This window comes from Amyelois transitella, chromosome 25 (assembly GCF_032362555.1).
Source record: "Amyelois transitella isolate CPQ chromosome 25, ilAmyTran1.1, whole genome shotgun sequence".
Taxonomy (NCBI): Eukaryota; Metazoa; Arthropoda; class Insecta; order Lepidoptera; family Pyralidae; genus Amyelois; species Amyelois transitella.
The window spans coordinates 6,797,651-6,814,307 of NC_083528.1; the positions used below are offsets into that span (position 1 = coordinate 6,797,651).

The 16,657-nt window shown below is 38.0% G+C and overlaps 1 protein-coding gene across 1 annotated transcript in view; it reads left to right on the plus strand.

Annotated features, from left to right (window-relative positions):
- Positions 1–256: 256 nt before the first annotated feature.
- Positions 257–16,657, plus strand: part of LOC106136510 (vinculin) — a 52,343-nt gene continuing 35,942 nt past the window's right edge. Inside the window, exons 1-2 of the mRNA XM_060951531.1 lie at positions 257–443; positions 15,273–15,380. Of these exons, the coding sequence (XP_060807514.1) occupies positions 387–443; positions 15,273–15,380 (165 nt within the window). The 5' untranslated portion in view covers positions 257–386. The remainder of the gene's footprint in view (positions 444–15,272; positions 15,381–16,657) is intronic.

Here is a 16,657-nt window from a genome sequence, read left to right on the forward strand (position 1 = left end):
GGTTCCCCAGGCAGGCATAACACCTAGTCTGGCGGAAGATCTTCCTTTTGGTGACGGTCGAGCCCACTCATCACTCCCGCTACCATGTAAAATGGAATAATAATAAATAGGTTGAAATATGAGAAGTATTTTCGAAAAAACCAATTGTCCAAAACGTTTTCTGTTTCGTGTTATTATTTAAAATAGCGGCCTTCCTATCAAGCCTGCGCTATATAATCGTATTCACATTGTACATTCCACATCACTAGTCTTGTTTTTTGTTTTTTACGTCAGTAATTTTCTGTCTTTCTTGCTGTTTGGTTGTGTTTTTATTTTGTTTTGTGTGGACACTTGTTAATTTGTGTTTAGTATCTCATGTAAAGTGCCTGTGTTACAATTACAACAAAATGCCGGTGTTTCATACGAAAATCATCGAGAGTATTTTGGAGCCTGTAGCTCAACAGGTTAGTTCGTGCCAATACCTATGTTATTTCGACAGTATTATTTTTAGATTTAACCGCTCTGAATTTCTCGTGTAGGTGTCAAAAGTTCTGATTATTGTTTACTATAGTGTCTCAGTTTATTGAAGGATTATGTCATCGCTTGCTAGGTATCGCAGATGAAGAGTAAATGCCTATATTTGGTACATCGGCGACAAGGTACTCTGCCTACCTGTTGGCTTTGGCTATGACACAAACTTCGATTGACGAAGTTATTTTTGGATGTTATCTGAATCTTATTGGAATTCTAATTAGTGCTGAGCAGAGTATTATGTTTATTATAATAATGATGTCATATTGGTGTGCAGAGTTGCAAAACATTATCACTCAAGGTTATGAGATGAAGTTGATAAAGTTGAGTTAGCCACTTGCATGTGTACTATTTAGTAATGCATGTGTTTGACCATACTTTTTTAATTTGGTTAATAATCTTCATTTACTATCTATTAACATCATTTTAATAAAAAATATATGTAATAAAAATATAAATATGTATTAAAAAAATACATATATGTAGCCAACAAAATATTTTCGGTGTTGTGTTGATGTCAAGGTTTATAAAATAATTTCATACACTTGGGTAGGTAGGTATATTGAGTCATTCTTATAATTCGTTAAGTCTCTCAATTAGCATGTGTCACAAATTGTAAAGTTAATATAGCCTTATTTAATTTAATACAATCTACAATAATAAAAAAGTAAAAAAAAAATAATAACAGTGAATAGGAAGTAATAGAACATGAATTTTAAAAAGTCTTTGTTTCTTGGCACATGCTGATATCTGGAACTACTGGACCGATTTGATTGAAACTCTTTTGTTGTGTAGCTATTATAACTCGGCAACATATTGAATATAATTCATTTAAGAAACTAGAATATCTGATGCAGAACCATTACAGACCAATTGAACGATAGGAATTATGGAAACAAGATATCAGCAGAAATTGACCAAATTGACAAGCATTATCTGTTAGTATATGTAAGTTTGGACTGACTATATGAGTATTATAGGAAATATATTAAAATGATGCTGTAACAAAAGTTGTTCAGCCTGATCGGCACAAGTCAATCAACATTTTCAATTGGTTGAGAGATTTGTGGGTATAATATAGTATAAAGATTTATTAATCTCCAATAATTTCTTACTTTCATATCAAAAATCTCCAGCCACACAAAGTTGCAGGCATCAGTTTGTAAATAATAAATCCACAAATCATAAAACAATAATCCATACATATACATAATTATAAGACCAATAAAAGCCAACAATGCGATTTTTAGAATTTCTGTTTGTCTGTTCGTCCGATTTGATAGAATGTGGTTATCTCATAATAGTTAGGCTTGGTCCTATTTAAAAACTGGTATATCTACTCAAGTTACTCCCTCTACCCCTCTGAGGCAATATTTAGCTTTAATTATTGAGAACTACATTCTAGTGTTTAATAAAAAGTATGCAAGTAATTAGAAATATGACACTACATATTGTTCCTTTGTTCACAAAATATTGTGACATCATAATCAATACCTGTCATCGTGTAACAATAAGTCAGCGACCTTTACGGTCTGCTGATTTTACACGGATCATTGCAGTTCTCCTCAAACATTGTTTGTCTTTCCATTGGCTGATGAAGACATAAACTTTTTTAATGAATTGGGCAAAGGTAGTACAAGTAGAAATGCCAACAACTTTTGGTTCATACTAGAAGTAAGATAAGTGCCGTGTGGTTCCCGGCAGTGCCGTGTGGTTCCCGGCACCTATAAAAAAAAAGAATAGACCACTCCATCTCTTTCCCATGGATGTCGTAAAAGGCGACTAAGGGATAGGCTTCCAAATTTGGGATTCTTTTTTAGGCGATGGGCTAGCAACCCGTCACTGTTTGAATCTCAATTCTATCATTAAGCCAAATAGCTGAACGTGGCCATTCAGTCTTTTCAAGACTGTTGGCTCTGTCTTCCCCGTAAGGGATATAGACGTGACCATATGTATGTATGTATGTATGTAGAAGTAAGACTTTCTGATAATAATAAAATAAGCTTTATTATTATAAAGCATTTTTTAAGAAATTAGTCCGTGTAATTTGTCCCGTAAATATCTTTACTAATATTATAAAGCTGAAGAGTTTGTTTGTTTGTTTGTTTGAACGCGCTAATCTCAGGAACTACTGCTTCGAATTGAAAAAAATATTTTTGTGTTGAATAGACCATTTATATCGAGAAAAGCTTTAGGCTATGTTACATGACGCTGCAACTATAAGGAGCGAAGAAATAATGGAAAATGTGAAAAAAAACGGGGAAACTTTTTCATCCTCGAGAGCTTCAATGATGCCCAAAATAACTATTGCACGCGGACGAAGTCGCGGGCACAGCTAGTTTATTATAAGGCCTCTCATATTATTATAAGGCCTCTCATATTATTATAAGGCCTCTTATAAACATCTTTTAACTGCGTGAAAATTTGATCCCAATCATATACCAGCAGTCTGTAAATGACCTTCAAAGAAGATCTGGTCTGGCGACAGCGGCGAAGGGCTCCGCCGTATTTTTAGCGATGGACGACCACGACGGAAGCTGTCGAGGCTACCTGCCCTAATTACTACGGCCGATGTGATCCACCGCGATACAATTTGTATTGACGTGAATATGCGCGGCAGATAAACTTACGCTGTTTTTAATCGTGTGAATCAATTGATTCCTTGTAGACTAAGAAGACCATGACCATGCGTAGGTACTTAATCTGTCAGTGGAAATTATAATCTTAAAAGCAAACTTTTTATAAGTAATGCATAGGTCTTGTTTTTGGGTTGCAAAGGACATATGACCCGGCCAGGGCATGATGAGAAGCATGATGAGAAATGAACTTTCTCCGATCGGCCTGGGTCTTGAACTTAAACCTGGTCGCGGAAATAATATGGCAGGTGCTTAGTGATCTCCTAATTTTCTTACTATTGGATCGTGGAAAGGAAAAAATTCTTATTCCTTCGTCTACACAAAGCCAAGTTGCAACAAGAATGGACAGCTATGTTTAGGTTGCTAAGTAATTGAGTTCCAAAGATATTGTCAATTTGCTGGTCAATTTAAAAATAATCCCTTCTTTTTTGTTTTCACATTTTCAAACAACATCTTTCATTACATATTGTTGCCGGCTTATAAAGTAAAATCACGAACGACTAATGCACATCGGCAAGTGCGCGAATGTGCCATGAAAAATAAACAAAATAAATAGCAGCGAGCTAAAATAAACTCGGATGCATTGGTTAGCGTTTGCCTGCACATAACGGTTCTTTATTTATACTTGTAATTCTTGTTGTATGAAGAAATGCACTTCTGTCCTATCGATTCAGACAGATTTAGTGTGGAATATTTTTAGGGTTCCAATTCCAAGTTTGTTTCTGTTTAAAAACGGAATCTTTTTTTTTAAATGCTCGTGATTTATTGCCAGTTGTAAAAATTTATAGCGTTATTTTAAACACTTTTGTAACAATTTAATTTATAGTTGCTGTTCAACCAAAACAACGTTGGTTGCTAATGTCGTAGTAATAGTGATTATGAATGACGTCTTGCTTCATAAAACTAAGTAATAGAAATATACTTCTGGTTGTAAAAAGTTTCCATTTATAAAATGGACACACAACTGTCCAGATTGCAATATCTGCTTAGTGTGGCTGCTTAACTAGAGTACAACGTCTCTGTCTTATTTTTCTTCATGGGCTTAAATGTAATGCATCTGATTAGCAAAAGGGTTGAGTTTGCGTTCTGTACGATAGAAACTACTTATAATATCTGTGGTTTAAATAAGATACAACAGCGTCCTTGTCCGATCCGCTTCTAAAACCGTTCTCTTTTGCTGTAAACCGCGTAACATTAAAATCACTAAAATACTTTACTACAAAACTAAAACCGGCACGACAATCGTAACGGTTCGTTTACAAAACACCAATGTTGCCAGGTGATACGATTCAAAATAATCTCTATTTTTATACTGTGACTCAACGCAACACTGGCCAGTTGTAATCGCTCATTTTCGCGCCTCCTATTGGCGCCTGAATTTAAAATTGGAATGGTTTCGTAATGTTTTTTAGCGCGTGTTTATTTCACGTTCAGGTAAAATGAACGAAGGAAACGTTCCCTGAATATCACTGGCTGTTCTGATCCCTGCCCAAATAAATGACAAAAAGTCTGTGAAGTCATTTCACAATGACTTATTAACTTCATACCTACATGAATAACTTATTGCACGTGTGAACGATCGAGGACTTAAAGTAAAGTGAAAATTAACTTATTTACTTCGTCACTTAATACGTACAAACAATCTGAAAAATAGGTTACATACATACATATACATATGGTCACGTCTATATCCCTTGCGGGGTAGACAGAGTCTTGATTGTTCGTTCTGTCTACCCCGCAAGATGAACGTTGTCGAAGTTGAACGTTCAGCTATTTGGCTTAATGATAGAATTGAGATTCAAATAGTGACAGGTTGCTATGCCCATCGCCTGAAAAATAATCCCATGTTTGTAAGCCTATCCCTTAGTCGCCTATTACGACATCCATGGGAAAGAGATGGAGTGGTCCTATTCTTTTTTGTATTGCCGGCGGGAACCACACGGCACCAATACAATAGGTTAATTATGGTAATTTTTGATTTACACCATCAAAGCCGAGGGCGTCCTTCAGTTTCCAATAAAAATAAGATCAATTTTCCTTTTGAGCTCACGATGTTTTCAATATCCCTCATCTTAAATAAATTTAAACTCTGATTCTTCTCGCAAATTGCTATTAGAATTTTATCGTATTAACCTTAGAGATCTGCTTAGCAACGCAATCGATATGGTCACAATACCATTACTAGAATCAAATGCCACCATATGGTCGCCGCCTACGGCCGGCCGTGGTCGGGATGGTGAAAATATTTGTCGTTAAAAAATTATTGTAGTTATGAAATTTTGCATTCGCGCGATCCGGCAGCCATTTTATGGCTTTTACGGATGGAATCCTTTAAAGACGTGATTCTATGTACCTACCTACATGTATGTTTGTATAGCTATCACACACACACACACACACATAATCACGTCTATATCCCTTGCGGGGTAGACAGAGCCAACAGTCTTGAAAAGACTGATAGGCCACGTTCAGCTGTTTGGCTTTATGATGGAATTGAGATTCAAATAGTGACAGGTTGCTAGCCCATCGCGTAAAAGATGAATCCCGAGTTTATAAGCCTATCCCTTAGTCGCCTTTTACGACATCCATGGGAACGAGATGGAGTGGTCCTATTCTTTTTTTTTTATTGGTGCCGGGAACCACACGGCATATCTATCATAGCTATTATTTAGTAATACCTGCAACCGTTGCACGGCACGTGTGTTAAACCATCGCCGTCCCGTTTCACGTCGTAATAAAAAGTGAAACAGCGATAGTTTCTCTGTAAAGAAAGACTGGTGAATCGAGTTTTGATATAAGCCGTGAGTACTTCTTCTTCCTCCTGGCTTTTGGTCCCGGTTTCATCTTCGCCTCTCTGGAGAGGAGCCCGGGGTATGCCTTTGACCATGGATCCTGGATGGGGTGAGTCAGGTTTTTACACGACTCCCATCTTGGCAGGTAAACCTGACCCGTATTGGATCCGTGGTTACACATCCAGTTGCCTGAATGGCAGGTTTCCTCACGATGTTTTCCCTCACCGTAAGAGCTTCGGTTAGTATTCAAACTAATGTAAGTACATAACTTTGAAAAGAGTTATCAGTACATGGCCGAGGTGGGATTTGAACTTGTGCCTTTCTGCGCATCGCGCATTTTAACCAGACACCTCACGTATTCTATTACCGACACTGTAATAAAATAAACTGTGAGACAAAAGAACAAAATTCTGTATATTGTTATGGACTACAAGTCTGTTTAAATAATTACTAGAAATGCTTCCAAAGTTTGTGACATTTTCGTTTAAATGTACAGTCAACAGCAAGTGACCCTATCCAATTTAATTGCAAATTCGCCTCTTATTACCGCGTCGTAGTTCCATGCAGGGTGACTTGATATGCGGTTGACTGTACATGTCTGTCGCAGTTCGCGGCCGTGACCCACAAAATCTCAAGATCAGAAGCATTTTAACCCACTGGTTAATGTTCTTGCATCTCATTTTGATATCGTTAAAGATGAATTATAAAAATGCTCTTCTTTCTAAATACCATTACTGCGAAGTCATTTCTCCTTGCATTGTAAATTGTTGTGAGGTGGACTGTACAATAAATACTAATGCATTTTTTGCCATATCAGTTGGCATGCATATATAAATACAATAATCCCGTCGTCTATATCCCTTGCGGTGTGGACAGAGCCAATAGTCTTAGAAAGACTGTTGGGTTACGTTCAGCTGTATAGCTTAATGATAGAATCGAGATTTAAATAGTGACAGGTTACCAGCCCATCGCCTAAAAGAAGAATCCTTAGTTTATAAGCCTTTTCTTTAATCGCCTTTTACGACATCCATGGGAAAGGGATGGAGTGGTCCTATTAACCTAAGAAAATGCTGCAGGGCAGTTTGTTATCGCTTCTTCTGCACTGACGCTTTGGAAGCGGCAGTAAACTTAATTTTAAGTAAATTATTTGACGTCAACCAATGTTGTGAAATCAAAAGTTTTGACAGTTATTAAGTGATATGAAGTATTCCATAATAATGAATAAAATTTTTGAATTTGAATATTCTTTTTTTTTATTGGTGCCAGGAACCACACGGCTCAAATTTTGTAGCTACTCATATAACCTTAAAGTATAGATTATGAATATTGCAGTCAAACTGCTACATTTATTATAGATAGCCACTAATAGGTCGCTATCTGGACGCAGCCGGTGACCCTGACCCAAAGCTCAGCTTGAAGAGCATGTTTACTCAGAGCTTCACTGAGAGGGCGCCACTGAGCTTATAGTTATGATACCTGATGATATGTAGTGGATTCAAATCAAAATTCGGTAGTCTGTATATTGATTTATTTGAATTTACCATTCCATTAAAATTACATACATACATACATAAAATGACGCCTCTTTCCCGGAGGGGTAGGCAGAGACTTCTCTTTCCACTTGCCACGATCTCTGCACACTTCCTTCGCTTCATCCACATTCATAACTCCCTTCATGCAAGCTCGGCGGTTTCGGGTACTTTTGATCTGACCAGGACATCCTTAATTTGATCAAGATACGTTCGTCTAGGTCTTCCCACTCCGACCTTTCCCTCCACACTCTCCTTGTATATCTGCTTACACATATAATCACGTCTATATCCATTGCGGGATAGATTTAGCCAACAGTCTTGAAATGACTAACTAAAATGTGATATATCGCCATTTTGTATTGGATTTTGCAATTTTTAATTATTTATTATAACTTTATTATATTATTTATGTCACGGCATGATGAGAAACGAATGTCTGATTTTCTTGGTATGTTTATCTATTCATATAAAATAAATGAAAATGTACGGGACAAATTACATAGATTGAGTTAGCCTCGAAGTAAGTTCGAGACTTGTGACTCAATTCTATCATTAAGCCAAATAGCTGAACGTGGTCATTCTATCTTGAAAAGACTGTTGGCTCTGTCTACCCCGCAAGGGATATAGACGTGACCATATGTATGTATGTATGTATGTAACTTAAATATATCAATTGGTTCCCTCTGATGAGTTCAATTGATGAGGAGAATATTATTGCTATTTAGTTTATATCGGTTACAACAACAGCATCTTTGTTTGGACGGCCTCATTTCATCAATTTTATTAGTGCTTATTATCTTTCACACATCAATTGGTAGCTTATTGACGTTACGTGTGCCGTGTGGTTCCCGGCACTGATAAAAAAAGATCATGATACCACTCCATCTCTTTGCCATGGATGTCGTAAAAGGCGACTAAAGGATAATATTATATATACTTGGGATTCCTTTAGTAAGCCGATGGGCTTGCAAACTGGCACTATTTGAATATAAATGATATCATTAAGCTAAACAGCTTGATGACTGTTGGCTCTGTATGCCCCATACGAGGGATATAGACGTGTCATACATACATACATACATACATATGATCACGTCTATATCCCAAGCGGGGTAGACAGAGCCACCAGCCTTGAAAAGACTGATAGGCCACGCTCAGCTGTTTGGCTTAGTGATAGAATTGAGATTCAAATAGTGACAGGTTGCTAGCCCATCGCCTAAAAGAGGAATCCCAAGTTTATAAACCTATACCTTAGTCGCCTTTTACGACATCCGTGGGAAAGAGATGGAGTGGTCCTATTCTTTTTTATAATGGTGCCGGGAACCACACGGCACTATAGAACGTGATTATGTTGTATATCTTATTGGGTTCACGACTACCTTCGCGGGCTTTGTGGCGATATGGTTATACTTATTGGGTTTGTCTTAGCTTTGACATTGTACTAGAATTTAGATACAACATACATACATAAAATCACGCCTCTTTCCCGGAAGGGTAGGCAGAGACTACCTCTTTCCACTTGCCACGATCTCTGCATATTTCCTTCGCTTCATCCACATTCATAACTCTCTTCATGCAAGCTCGGCGGTTTCGAGCTTGCATGAAGAGAGTTATGAATGTGGATGAAGAGTAGATAGTAAGTAGATTTAGATACAAATTTGAAATGAATGATATTTCAGAAACTATCATAAATCTGGTTTTTACCCGAAGCTTTGCCAGCGCGACTTCAGCGCCATCTGCAAAAGAATACAGGTTTTTCGCAAATCCCAAGGATAATTTTATTTTTACCGGGATAAAGTTACCCTTTGTCCTTATCCGGACTTTTAATTATATTAAAATTGGTTTAGTAGATAACTCGTGAAGTGATAACAAACAAACTAACAATTTTAATATTGCATTTATATTAGTTCCGCGGGGAATCTGCTATAGTTGCAGGAGTAAATCTCTAAACTACTCAAGAAACATTAAGAAAAATATATTTCCAAAATTTCCACGGAAACAAATACATTATGTGGAAATTGACATTAGTTCATTATTGGTGAGCAAAACTTTTATAAGGCCAGTAGTCCAGTGCCTATTTTTATGCACAAGATTTTTATAAACTTTTTTAGGACTTAGCCAGGTTAATAAGCAACGTGGTACAGTGAGTGCCATGTGGTTCCCGGCAGTGCCGTGTGGTTCCCGGCACCAATACAAAAAAGAATAGGACCACTCCATTGCTTTCCCATGGATGTCGTAAAAGGCGACTAAGGGATAGGCTTATAAAATTGCAATCCTTTTTTTTTGGCGATGGGCTAGCAACCTGTCACTATTTGAATCTTAAAACTATCATTAAGCCAAACAGCTGAACGTGGCCATTCAGTCTTTTCGGGACTATTGGCCCTGTCTATCCCGTAAGGGATATAGACGTGACTATATGTATGTATGTACAGTTATTAAGTAATGTGGGAATGAGTAATGACTGCACATTCTCCCACACTACTTAATTCCCTTTTGTAACGGTGCCCCGCGAAGTTAAGTGCTCGTGAAGGAGATACCACAAGTTCTCAGCGTAACTAATAAGAAAGTTATTTGTGACTCATTCGTTTTATATTTGGATTCGTGATAGTGATTGATTGTGGTTCCCGGCACTATTACAAAAAAGAATAGGACCACTCCATCTCTTTCCCATAGATGTCGTAAAAGGCGACTAAGGGATAGGCTTATAAACTTAGGATTCCTCTTTTAGGCGATGGGCTAGCAACCTGTCACTATTTGAATCTCGGTTCTATCATTAAGCCAAATAGCTGAACGTGGCCATTCAGTCTTTTCAAGACTGTTGGCTCTGTCTACCCCGCAAGGGATATAGACGTGACCATATGTATGTATGTGTATGTATAATGATTATTTGACGTGCCGTGTGGTTCCCGGCACCATTAGAAAAGAAAGAATAGGACCACTCCATCTCTTTCCCATGGATGTCGTAAAAGGCGAATAAGGGATAGGCTTATAATGTTGGGATTCTTCTTTTAGGCGACAGACTAGCAACCTGTCACTATTTGAATCTCAATTCTATCATTAAGCCAAACAGCTGAACGTGTCTTCAGTCTCAGTCTTTTTAAGACTGTTGGCTCTGTCTACCCCGCAAGGAATATGGACGTGATTATATGTATGTATGTATTATTTGACGTCGTACTGCTGCAGTCTCCCGTGCGCCCCTCTTCGCAGCCTGGGAGCTATATATATAACAAGCGTGCAAGCCCTGGGCCAACATACATACATATGTACATACATAGAATCACGTCTATATCCCTTGCGGGGTAGACAGAGCCAACAACTTGAAAAGACTGATAGGCCACGTTCAGTTATTTGGCTTAATGATAGAATTGAGATTCAAATAGTGACAGGTTGCTATCCCGTCGCTTACAAGAATCCATAGTTTATAACCTTATCCCTGAGTCGCCTTTTACGACATCCATGGGAACGAGATGGAGTGGTCCTATTCTTTGGCCGCATGGTTCACGGTACCTGTAAAAAAATACATTATTTTGATTAATTGATTTATAAGAAATTTCACTACATATATATAAGAGTATAATACCATAAACTTGTCGGGTCAATAACTTATACCTATCATTTCAAATTATGGTACTTTCAATCATAGGTCATGTGCCTATTACTGTGTAACATACATAAAAACAAACAAGACCTGTTTTAGATGTTGAAAAGTGAATCTTATCAACAGCTCACCATATAAGGAGCGCACACGCATGCCTTTACACGGCCGGCGTTCATTCATTACTTTTTGTGCGTACATCATGTGTCATAGTAATGTTTGTTTGTCTTCTTCGTCATAACGTTTACCCACTCTTAACGCTGGGTCAGTAAAGTTTGTAAGTTATTCACAATAAAGTATGCAGGAGTCGTCTATCAGACCCAATAACCTCCTCCTCCTAACCAGAAGTATCATTTTGATCTCCCAATTATGTTTTACTAGAGGCCGCCCGCGACTTCGTACCTTGGAATCAATCCAGCAGGAACTCCGGGATAAAAAGTAGCCTATATGTTATTCTGGGTCTTCAGCTACCTACATACATACCAAATTTCATCATCATCGGTTTAAAAGTTTTTGAGTGAAAATGTAACCAAACATCCATACTGACATCCTCACAAACTTTCGCATTTATATTATAATACTAGCTATGCCCGCGACTTCGTCCGCGTGCAATAGTTATTTGGGGCATCATTGAAGCTCTCGAGGATGAATAAGTTTCCCCGTTTTTTTCACATTTTCCATTATTTCTTCGCTCCTTATAGTTGCAGCGTCATGTAATATAGCCTAAAGCTTTTCTCGATATAAATGGTCTATTCAACACAAAAATATTTTTTTCAATTCGAAGCAGTAGTTCCTGAGATTAGCGCGTTCAAACAAACAAACAAACAAACAAACTCTTTAGCTTTATAATATTAGTATAGATATTTACGGGACAAATTACACGGACTAATTTCTTAAAAAATGCTTTATAATAATAAAGCTTATTTTATTATTATCAGAAAGTCTTACTTCTAGTATGAACCAAAAGTTGTTGGCATTTCTACTTGTACTACCTTTGCCCAATTCATTAAAAAAGTTTATGTCTTCATCAGCCAATGGAAAGACAAACAATGTTTGAGGAGAACTGCAATGATCCGTGTAAAATCAGCAGACCGTAAAGGTCGCTGACTTATTGTTACACGATGACAGGTATTGATTATGATGTCACAATATTTTGTGAACAAAGGAACAATATGTAGTGTCATATTTCTAACTAGCTTTCCCCCGCGACTCCGTCCGCGCGGATGTCGGTATTCGCGTAGATGGTTTATTTCTCCATTTTATTTTCAGTCTGGTCAATTTAGACCAAAAAATAGGAATGAAGCTACATTAATTCCCATCAAGCTGAAAATGAGTATAATTGTTTAAAACACAATCAAAAGCATTATTTCAAAATTCCCCATGATTCCGGTTTAAGGAAAAAAATTACCCAAGGTCAAAGGTAAGAAAATGGGATTTTCACGATTTTCTTCAAAACGGTAAGTTTTATAGGAAAATTACCTCAGACATAGATTGTAGATCATAAAGATATCTATAAAAAGGAATCAATATTTTTTTTCAATAAAGCTACCGTTTCTGAGATATTACGATGCAAAAAGTTGCAAGCGTCATAATATGCATAAGCACGTCTCGTATATACTCTATGTAGCAGTAATATAAGTAAAAATATTGTTCTGTCGGTAATTTTAACTTGAATTCAAAATATAAAATATACATAAATATAATGAAACCCAGTCCCTTCATTTATACTGTAGTGAAACCTTGAGACAACATCTGTCTCTCTGTTTAATTGTGTACGTGGCTAGGGTCGTATAGCTGCTTTATCTCAGAATGCTCAACACATGAAATACCGTTAGTCTTTAATAATAGTTGTCCTTGCGGGGATACCGTTGTCGGCTATGGACACCACGGCCTCTCATGCCCTAGGAGTGCCGGCCGTTTAGGGCGCCATGCCGCCCTAAATGATATAATCCTCCTAGAACCAAACGGTCTGGCTCGGGATGATGCTAAGAGACCGGATGGTATGACTTTGGTACCCTGGAGATTGGGGCGGCCTTTGGTGTGGGATGCTACTTGTGTCGACACACTTGCACCGTCTCATCTTCAGGTTACTAAATCTAAGGCCGTTTTGCTTCAAATGAGGCAAAAAACCTCAAAAGTCGCAAATATGTAGTTATCGGGATCAAAGTTTACATCAGATGGCAAGTGTGATAGTGATATTGAAAGGAGAGTGAACGCGGGGAACATGGTGAATGGAGCTTTGCATGCCTTTATGAGCAGTCAGAAACTATCCAAAAAGGCTCGACTGGCTGTGCACAGGGGCATGTTGGTCCCGACATTAATGTATGGGAGTGAAAGTTGGGTATGGCAAAAGAAGCACGAAAGCAGAATAAATGCAGTGGAAATGAGAGCGTTAAGGAGTATGATGGGTGTGAAATTGAGTGACAGGATAAGGAACAGCGTGATAAGGGAATGTTGTGATGTGAAAGAAGATGTAGTTACAGGAATAGAAAAGGGTATGTTGAGATGGTTCGGTCATGTGGAGAGGATGAATGAAAACAGGTTGACTAAGCAGATATACATGGAGAGTGTGGAGGGAAAGGTCGGGGTGGGAAGACCTAGACGAACATATCTTGATCAAATTAAGGACGTCCTGGTAAAGGGTCAGGTCAAAAGTACCCGAAACCGCCGAGCTTGCATGAAGAGAGTTATGAATGTAGATGAAGCAAAGGAAGTATGCAGGGATCGTGGCAAGTGGAAAGAGGTAGTCTCTGCCTACCCCTCCGGGAAAGAGGCGTGATTTTATGTATGTATGTAGTTATCGGTAATATCTATACTTTTGAACTTTTTGGGGTAGAAACTCTGGGACCCGGGGGCCTATCTGCCCATCAGCTTTTCCGACAATTGTCGAAAAAGCTAATTGAGGTATATCTTGACCGGAGGGCTGGAAATTATCTGGCTCAGAGAATCAGCATTGCCATTCGAATTGGCAATGCTGCCAGCCTTCTGGGCACATTCCCGCATGTTGATGCTATGCAAGGACTGTACAATTTATAAATTAAATTTTAGTTTGTAGTCATCTTTTTTCTTTCTTTTTATAAGTAGCTTTAGTTTTAATTTGATTATTGCATTGAATTTGATAATTGTAACCTCTATTATTGTCCTAAGATGATTTTCTTCACTTAGGGTTATTCTATTTTTTTTTTTAAATAATAAATACGAAAGTTAATCTTGAGTGCCACTGCGTAGTGAAAACACGTGTTTATTCTAACCTATTTCAGACTTATTCAAGTTTAATAATAAAAATGTAAAAAAAAACGCGCTAATAGTACACTACCTGAGAGGTGGCAAGGAAACGGATGCATATTATGACGCTTGCAACTTTTTGCATCGTTATATCACAGAAACGGTAGCTTTGTTGAAAAAAATTATTGATACCTTTTTTATAGATAACTTTATGATCTACAATTTATGTCTGAGGTAATTTTCCGATTTGAAAAACTTACCGTTTTAAAGAAAATTGCGATACACCCATTTTTTACCTTTGACCGTGAGTAAATTTTTTTCCTTAAACCGGAATCATGGGGAATTTTGAAATAATGCTTTTGATTGTGTTTTAAATAATTATACTCATTTTCAGCTTGATGGGAATTAATGTAGCTATGTAGTATTTTTTCATAGTAATTAGTAGCGGCCCGCTTGTGCAGCAAACGGTTCAAGCCAAAGCCGACTTTAGGCGCTACAGGTTACGGCGCTAAATCCACTGCGGGTAACGCAACGTGTGTTCGCGGTTCTACAGAACAACGTCTATGGATAAACTGAAAAATTAAGATTTTTTTTTCTTCGTATTTTTTCGGGATAAAAAGTATCCTATTTTACGCCCAGGATAATAAGGTATAATTATACCAAGTTTCATCAAAATCGAACCGTTAGTTTTCACGTGATGCCTGAACATACAGACAGACAGACAAAAATTTTTTTAATCACATTTTTGTGTTTGGTATCGATCCAGTAACACCCCCTGCTATTTATTTTTTCAATATTTTCAATGTACAGAATTGACCTTTCTACAGATTTATTATATGTATAGATTAGTAGGCTATAAATCTGCCTGACCTATCCAAAAATAATAAACATTATAGTTAAAAAAAATAATTGAAGGTGACGCACTCTCACGTTATTATAAAGCTGCTCTACGTGTTTTTAACTCAGTCACCATAATTTCCAGGTCTCCCGGCTGGTGATACTCCACGAGGAAGCCGAGGATGGCAACGCCATGCCCGACCTGGCTCGGCCGGTCCAGGCCGTGTCGCTTGCCGTCAACAATCTGGTCAAGGTATGTACATAAGGAAATGTAGTAGTGATTAGATATATATACAGCCTTGGCCAAAAGTATTGAGCACCCATGACATCTTTCAGTTTTATGCGGAGTATCAAATAGAAATAAAACAAAACGTTTTTTAATGGTTTATTTTACTATTTATTAATTGAAAATTAATATTTTGTGGGTCCGCCCTTTGCCTTAATTATAGCAGAAATTCTTTTTGGTAAAGAGCTAACAAGATTTTTACAGTCTTCAGCAGTAATCGCGTTCCATTCAAGGCGCAGGTAGCGTTTCAATTCTTCTCTGTTGTTAATTATGTGGCGCCTAACTCGACGCTTTAATAAACCCCATAAATGTTCTATGGGGTTCAGATCTGGCGACTGGGCAGGCCAGTCAAGAAGCTCTATGCTATTTTCCCGAAACCATGTCATAGTGCGGGCAGATTTGTGGCAAGGCGCGTTATCCTGCTGGAATTTAACACTATCCATGTTCGTGTCACCGAAAAGTTTCGTGAATGAAGGCAGCAACGCAGTTTCTAGCACATTTATGTACTTAGAAGAGTCCATGCGGCCCTCACACACGAACAATTCGCCAACTCCAGAATCGGTCATGCAACCCCAGACCATTATACTGCCACCGCCGTATTTTACGGTTGGGACCACACACTGGTTTAAATTCTTCGCCCACCCGGCGACGCACAAAGGTCACACCAGGTGTACCAAAAATCTGCAATAAAGAGAAAAATATTGAGTTCCGGAAATAAAAAGAACTTCCTCTATGCGTTTAGAATTTAAACCATTTTATATTATTTTGTGAGGGCATTAAATTGACTTACTCACCTCAAAGTTTGATTCGTCTGACCACACAACATTTGACCAATCTTCAGCGGTGAAAGTTCGGTGTTGTAAGGCCCATTTGTACCGAGCTTTTTTGTTGCTGTCGGAGAGCCATGGCTTCTTCCTAGCTTTACAGCCTTTCAGACCAGCTTCTTGGAGTCTTCTACGAGTAGTTCGAGCAGAAATTGTTTTCTTTATTTGTTCTGAAAACTCAGCAGCGAGCTCTGAAGATGTTTTTTTCCTGTTTCTTAATGACTCTCTCAGTAACTGACGATCCTGACGGTCTGTGGTGATGCGTTTGCGCCCGGTTCTCGGTCTATTTTCATGTGACCCGGTAGCAGAGAATCGCTGAATACCATATTGCACGGATCGGCGCGAACATTTCACAGTTTTGGCAATCTCTACTTGTGATTTCCCTTGCTCATGCAGAAGCTGTATCTGCACTCGTTTTTC